Here is a 7,931-nt window from a genome sequence, read left to right as displayed (position 1 = left end):
GGATCTACAAGACTGGATTGTGTCCTGAGGCAGCAATCTCTTGAGATATGAAAGAAGTGAGCAGCGAGACAGGGGGACCTCATACCATCAAGAAAACAGTGCCAGGAGCAGAGCGCGTCTTTTGGACTGGGGTCCCTGCGTCGAGACGCTCCTAGTCCGGGGGAACACTGATGATAAGGCTGAGAGAGAGAAAGGCTTCCCCTGGAGCTGACGCCCTGAATTTGGACTTTTCACCTACTTTGACCGTGAGGAAATAAACTTCTCTTCGTTAAAACCATCCACTTGTGGTATTTCTGTTATGGCAGCACTAGATAACTAAGACAATGGGGGAACCCCCAAAACTAATGCCCAGAAATAATCTTTAAACTTTGAACCAAAACTATCCCATGAAGCCATTGTTTAACAACAGCTTAGCCCAAGTAAGAATGTTTGCCTTAAGCATAGCGCTCTTACAAAGAATTTTCTATGAGTGTAAACTGACAACAGTTAATCTAAAGCAGATGAGAACTTTTTAAGGGTCAGAGAGCCTAAATTAACGGTGATGAAACAAGATGGGTTACTATTCTCACAAGAGATAGTGAGAATAGTTAACAGTGTGAAGTAGGTAACCCATGTTGTTGAACTGTTCATTTAGAAATTGTGAATGGATGTATCTTTGATTGCATATATTACCACCAAAAACAAATAAAACATTAAAAAAATATATATAGCATTCACCAAAGTGATAATGCCATGTTAAAAAAAAAGTCAAAAGTATGATTCAACTGAGTTCGTAGAACTGGTTTATCACAACTAGATAACCTACATTTCAAGCTGATGAAGAGTGACGAAAATGAACCATGTGACGAAAATGAACCATGTTACGCAGGACATCATGCCCAAAATCCAGTCCTCAGCCTGTGCTGATAAATCCTGGTGACGATGTGTCTTCTGAATGGGGAAAGGTAAATTGGTGACAGCAGAAAATGAGTTATGCGGACATCTGTCTTCCATACTAATTACTAAAACCATGTCATGTACCTAATCTTCACATTTCAAAGGTAATATTAAATAGCAAAGTAATAGACATGAAGGATCCCCTCTACCCACCATGCTTTAATTCATTTTTTTTTCTCCTCCAACTGTTTAATCTTGGTAGTTATTTTCCATTCCTTTCAAATTATAAGCCATAATAAAGGAGACACTAGAAATCCTCTTTATTGGATATATTTGAAGAGCTGCAACACATTTCGGTTGTTCTGTGTTGTTTGTCATTCCCAGAATGAGGAGTCGATTTGGACATAAAACAGCACAGCTGCAAAGAGACCTGGAACGCAGTTTCTTCTCCCTACGCACTGCCTCACAAATCAGCCTGCTAGCTTACCACCCACCCCTGATTCCTCTTCTTTCTTTTCCCAGGCCACCATACATCCCCCTGCCACGGGCATGGACCTCAACCCGCAGATCATTTCCTGCTTCTCCCCTAGGCCCCAGCCTAACATCCATCCCTACTCCAACCTCACCCCTAGCTCCAGCGCCAGCATGCCCTTTAACCCCTTCTAATGGTTTGACGTGTACTTGAAAGAGACTTGGAGGAAGCAATACTAAGCTAGGCAGAAGATACAGTAACTACTAACAAGTGCCCCATCTTGCTACCCCTTCTAGTTTCAGCCTCTTTCAATAAAGAAGCTGCACACCACTGGAAACAGTGATGAAGAGGATTTGAGGGCATTTGTACACTCATCTATGTCTATCCCCAAGAACAGACTAACACTGGAGATTTATGCAAATGGTGTGCCCAATTTAAATGGTTACAGAAAAGAGATCTCTCTGGCTACACTCCCTCACCGAGGTTATGATTGCCACCTTCAACAAAGAAGAGTGTATGTGTGGCTTATGACATTGTCCATAAAGCCACTGGTCCAGGATGACTTGTTCACAAAGTAAGAAAACAAGTCTTTACATGAGTAATAGGTAGCTTACGATTGTTGTTTTTTAACAAGAGGTCACCAACGTCATGACTTCTTAGCAGTAAGGATAACTCTAAAAACACCTGTTTCGCTTGGCCTAAGCCTTAGAAGACACTTGCTGTCACCTGTTACAGTAAATCCACCAAGATGATCTTTTGGAATGGCATTCAGGGTTTGAGCCTAGATACGTTGACTGCCTGACCACAATACCCTGTCCTTAGGTAGGGTAGGGAGGCTGTTGGAAAAGGCCAGCAAGTGAGCAGAAAATGAGCCGTGCCCATAAATGCATGTGGACACTGTACTCCTCCATTACAGGGACAGCTGTGCAAGCGGGTGGCTTCTTGGACTATGCAGTGGCATCACTTGGGGGTGCAGGGAGCCCAGATTGCACTGGATGGCACTGTCAGAGAGGGTGACACCAAAATGATTGTCTATAAAAGTTTTGTGCAGTGTTTCAGCAGAAATGTATTATTTTTTATAAAAATAGCCCTGTAGTTAGTTATAACAACAAAAACATTTTTTGTTAGCCCAGTTTACCTGTATCAGTATACCCGCAAGGGTAAAACTCTATGCTAATTTTCTTTTTGAACCTTGTAATGCGCTCCGGTCAGAGCTGTCATTATGACCCAACTACAATGACGATTCAAACCACCAGGTTTCGTCCACATGCGCTACACCAGCACGCATTGTTGTTTTCAGTTGTTGCTGGTGTTTTTATAGTCGCTGATTATGTCGACTTTTCTGGTGTTTTAGCTACAATATTTTGGTAATTAGTATTTGTGAACCTATAGCAATAACTTTTTTGAGAATGAAGCAGTAATTAAAGGGAAAGGAGAAACATCAAAAAAGGCTTCTGCTCAGTTACTAATAATGTAACTAATGATGTTGTAATTCTAGGTAGAAAGATGTTACAAAACAATTTTGATGTTAGTATTCATATAATCTAAGAAATATTACAGTTAAGCAATCTGCAACTATGTTTATCACATATTATTCTATGATTAAAATTGGTAATAAACATTACTAAGGATTCTGTAAGGTCTGGTATGGGAGGAGGTTCATGGGGGCGGGGGTGTGACGCCATGAGTTACCGCACTGGGTGACACCAACCCTAGTGACGCCACCGGGACTATGCAAGGAATTGTCCTCCATTGCCCAGCAGTCACCACGAGCCTTGCCTGATACTAGCACTGTCCCACCAACAAAACCCACAGCCCACAAAGCCTTGACACTTGCCCGGATGTGGTGGCTCTCTGGCTACGCACAAGGCAAAGAGTTGTTGCAAAAACAGATCCAAATCCAAATACATAGCTACAAACCGAATGACAGTTCTAGTTAGCACTTTTACTCAATCTAGAAAAGACAATTTTTCCAATGCCATAGGAATATAGTTGCAGTAAACCACACGGAGTCTTAACTGGGTGATTTACCAACAGAACTGCTGAAAAAATCTTATGTGACAGGGTGGAGAAGATTGAGCCAAAGCTAAGCAAATATCTGCTTGAACAAACAAACGTTATGCTTTCCTCCTCCCTGAAAAAGAAATAGACCCTCCTGTTCAGGAGCTGCATGCCCCAAACTACATACACATCTGCGAATCTCAAAGTTTCTGAGAAGCATAAGTAAATACACCAAAGCTGATCTGCTGCACAAGAGGCCTTTTTAATAGTTTCAAACACAATCAAGATCTTCTCTCCTCTCCTGAAGAGAACAGTTTATTTGCCTAGCTACGTTGTTAAAAGGGTTATCAAAAAGATCATTATCCACCACTGGTCTTAACCTCATGGAGTTGATGAAAGTGTCATTTAAAAAGACAACCAGCGATTTATATACTCTTAAAGTCATATTTCATTCAGCAGCACAAAATAACTTACTACCAACCTGTGGTGGTTGTTAGCTGCCGTCGAGTTCGGAACTTTGCTTTATGTTGGGAGTTCAGTTTCAATCACCCTGCCTTGCACAGGCCCAACAGGGCAGCTGCATTTTTACTGCATGCATTAAAATGTCATATACCAGACACTAAGACATATAAATTTCTGTTAACTCTTTAGAGGCCGTTTGCTTTTAGTTCCAATTCTTATCTCTGGTTTTGGATTCCTTCTTCATTTCTGACGTATAGGAATTTTTCTTTCTTGCTTTTGAGCTTGGATGCACATTAAAATTATATTTGGTTAATTTTATTCAGCATTTCTAGATGTTTGCACAGAGAGGGGTGACTTCCTATATCAACTCAGTCTACCATATTTACTGGAAGTCTTCCATCCATTAGCAAATGATCTCTATAACAGGTGTATGAGGTGGTAATTGTTGTTGTTATTAGGTGCCCGAGTGGTTCTGCCTCATAGCCACCCTATCTATGTACCACAGAACAAAACCCTGCCTGGTCCTGCTCCATCCCCACAATCATTGTTATGCTTGAGCTCATTGTTGCAGCCACCATGTCAATCCATCTCCTTGAAGGTCTTCCTGTGTTTCGCTCACCCTCTACTTTACCAAGCATGATATCCTTCTCCGGGGACTGATCCTTCCTGATAACATGTCCAAAGTATGTAAGACATACTCTTGCCATCCCTGCTTCTAAGGAACGTTCTGGTTGTACTTCCAAGACTACCTACTACCTGTGCTTAAAAAGCTTTAGAAACACTGTATTCTATGATAATATTCTATTTAGTTGTGACAGGCTGTGGGCATGAACCCCCAGGTTCATATCCTGGACGAGCCCTTGTCTGTTCACAAACTGATGAGATAGAAGGCTGAATTTAAGCTCACGGCAGGCTCTAAATAAGCTTACGAAATTCATTCAAACCATTACTAAGTTATTAGACTTTATCCAATCATTTTTCATACTATTGTTCAAAATTAAATGTGTACATTCAAAGTATCTATTAAATGTTCAATTCAAGAATGTTACTAATGAGTCTCTCAGCTTTAAAAAAAAAAACCCTACATATAGGAACTTTGTAAATAACCAAACTTCTTCATAAATATGGTCAATATAAACCAACTTTATTGGTTGAAAAAAGGAATAGACCTAGTATCTTTCATCTCTAATATAAAAAGTAGTCTTTAAAATTTAGTCACTTGGGACTTTTAACATTCTTGAAAAGAGAAACTACTAACGACTCTAAACCCTTTGCTGTCGAGTCGGTTCCGACTCATACCGACCCTATAGAACAGGGTAGAACTGCCCCATAGGGTTTCCAAGGAGTGGCTGGTGGATTTGAACTGCTGACCTTTTGGTTAGCAGCCAAGCTCTTAAACCACTATGCCACCAGCACTCCAACGACTCTTAGGCAGTCGTTATTATGAAAATACTTTCAATTCAATAAACCAACAGAAAGGCTGAAAAGGCAATCCTACTCTTAGCAGCCGAAAATTACTTTAATTTATTCTAATTACAACCGCAATTCCAAATGCTAATTACACAATTCCTACAGGGAGGTATGTAGTTTCAAATGTGGTGAGTTAACATAAGAAAATGTTATGACATAGCCTAGTAGAAACTTAGGTTAATTGAGTTACAGAAACCTGTCCTAATGTTTCCAGGCTTGTCAGTTCATTCTGGACAATTGCGAATTATATTCTTAAGGACAGCAACTCATTTTTTGTGGATGAGTTTGATGCCAGGATCCCCCCTCCCCACCCTCAAAGGCAGCTGGAAATAAATCTTAGGTAACCACCTGCTGGAAATCAGGAACCAGAGTTCCAGAAACTCCCTGATTCGGGAATGGAATCACCTGCCTAGATAAATTGTTGTTGTTGTATGCCCTCCGTCTATAGCTACCTTATAGGACCGACTAAAACTGCCCCATAGGGTTTCCTAGGCTGAAATCTTTCCGTTAGCAGCCGAGTGCTTAACCATGGCACCACCAGGGCTGCCTAGCTTGGTTAGGTGCTACCATCTTCAATTGCATTTACCTGTCTAGGTCCTCAGTAGAAAACAAAACCTTTGATAGACCCTGAAGTAATTTCTCCTTATATGACTGCAAGTTTAAGTCCACAATTCGGAAAGCCCTGGAAATGTTTAGCAGCAGTTCTACTTTCCCAAGTTACAACCTCAATTACTCTGTGCACCTCAAACAGCCAGCAGGTGTGAGTGGGTCCTAAGGGGTTGAGCTCCAGCATAGAGCTAAGCCAGTGGCAACACAGATCCTTAGGACAACAGATCTAAGCCCCCATCAACTTCCCCAGCCTTTGCTCGCCCCTTTGCCTAGTTGGAACAGAAACTGCTCCATTTAGAAACAAGGATAAAGGCCCTGAGCTGAAGACTTTGACAACTTTCCGCGGGGGAGGGCTGGGCGCTGCCCTAGAATCTCCTGGGAATGGGAACGAAAGCAATGAGATGGGGAGAGGCAGGAAAGGAGGAGATGAGCAAGAGGAATAGGGAAAGGGGTGGGAGGAAGGGGGCTTGAGGGCTGAGGGAGGTGGAGCCCCGCAGAGGAAAACTGGACTCCGCCCGCAGAAGCCCCGCTTCTGCAGCGTGGGTCACTCAGGGCTGGCCCAGCCCACTCCAGGATCTACTCTGTGGCCATTCCGGACACCTGCACCTAAGACACTTGCTGTCCCCCTCTGCTCTTCCACACCCCCTCTCTGCGTCTCTCTCTATGAGGCTGTCGTCTCCAGTTTCTGTTCTGGAGCTAAGCAGGGGCCTCAGCAAGGCTACGTCGAGGACTGCCAGGCGGGGGACGCCCCTGCCTTAGTCCGAGTATTCCCTAGCCTGAGCCCCACTCCGCTGCGCCTCCCCAACCCGCCGGTGGGAGGCCCCAGGTCGAGACGTGCGCTCTGGGGAACCGGTGGACGAGCGCCCCGGGCCAGGGGGCAGAACCCCAGAGAGCAGAGGGAGGGGACCTGTCCCTGTCAGCGGTCGCCAGCTCCCACTGGGCACGGGTGGCAAGGGGACAGTGGCCTTTGTTCTCCCCGGTTTGGCAAGGCTGCACTGGCTAGGCGCATCGCGGGCGGCGCCAAGGCAGGGGGATTGCTCACTTTTGCACCCGGCGTGTCAAAGGGTGCAAGCTCCTGCACCCTTCATGAGGGTAGGGAGTTGGGGGACAGGGGGTGTGAAAGGGAAAGAAGCGCGGGGGGAGGGGTTCTGTTCCTCGGCAGGGCTCTTTGTTTGCATTGGGGGCGGGGAGAGGGGTTGAAGGTGGGCTCAGGGCAGATTCCTGAGTATGTCACCATGTTGCACCCGCGCAGCACACGTATGCACACTCGCGCACACGCACACACATGCACTCGCACTGACAGCGGCCGGCCGGTGGCAGGCGGCGCGGTGCCCGGCGCTCCGGGCTGCAGCAGCTTCGGCTGCCTGCAGCGCCACCACCGTGCGTCCAGAGGGGTAGTGGAGGAGGCTGGAGGCACTCGCGGGGCGACAATTCCGCGAGGACGGAGGGAAAGTGGTGCAAACCCAGACCCCCCCGGGGGCTCGGGCCTCTCCCCCACCCGGTCGCCCGGGGTCACAGAGGTCACGGGCGGCTTAGGCTCGGGGCGGGAGGCAGGGATCGCCGCGCGCACGCGAGCGGGCGAGGACACCGCGGAAGGAAGCCGGCGGGCTCGGCGGCGGGCTTACCCTTAGAAGCATCTTTCTCCTCTTTAGGCTTGGTCACCTTTCCACTCATAGATCCCAGCTTGCTTGACAAGGGTCGCTCAGGAGACGGAAGTCCTCGCCGAGCGGGCCGGACTCGGGAGAGCGCTTAGGGCGGCAAGTGGCGACCGCGAGCTCCCCTCAGTGTGGCTCGGCCGGAACCCGCGTTTCCCCGCCGCCGCCGCCGCCGCCGCCGCCGCCGCCTGCGAAGAGTGGGGAGGAAAGGAGAGGGTGAAGGAGGAGCTGCCGCCGCCGCCGCCGCCGCCAGCCCAGCGGCCGGCAGCGGGAGGAGCCGCTCGGCTCGTCAAGAAGTGCAGACAAAGCGGCGGGCGCGCCCTCCGCACCCCGCGAGCGCCTCGCTCCCCAGCCCGGGACTCTGGGCTCCCCGGCCGCCGCTGGCC

The 7,931-nt window shown here is 47.0% G+C and overlaps 1 protein-coding gene across 2 annotated transcripts in view; it reads right to left on the bottom strand.

The window, feature by feature from the left end:
- The window catches only part of FGF13 (fibroblast growth factor 13), a 540,850-nt gene extending 533,106 nt beyond the window's left edge, over positions 1 to 7,744 (bottom strand). Inside the window, exon 1 of one of the 2 annotated variants that reach the window (XM_004380939.1) lies at positions 7,516 to 7,744. In XM_004380939.1, the coding sequence (XP_004380996.1) occupies positions 7,516 to 7,564 (49 nt within the window). In that variant the 5' untranslated portion in view covers positions 7,565 to 7,744. The remainder of the gene's footprint in view (positions 1 to 7,515) is intronic. The other variant, XM_004380940.1, reaches the window with a different exon arrangement.
- Positions 7,745 to 7,931: the final 187 nt, after the last annotated feature.

The sequence above is a fragment of the Trichechus manatus genome, unplaced genomic scaffold (genome assembly GCF_000243295.1).
Source record: "Trichechus manatus latirostris isolate Lorelei unplaced genomic scaffold, TriManLat1.0 scaffold00079, whole genome shotgun sequence".
Classification (NCBI taxonomy): Eukaryota; Metazoa; Chordata; class Mammalia; order Sirenia; family Trichechidae; genus Trichechus; species Trichechus manatus.
Note: the sequence above shows the minus strand (reverse complement) of the source record. Positions and strands in the feature narration are given on the sequence as shown.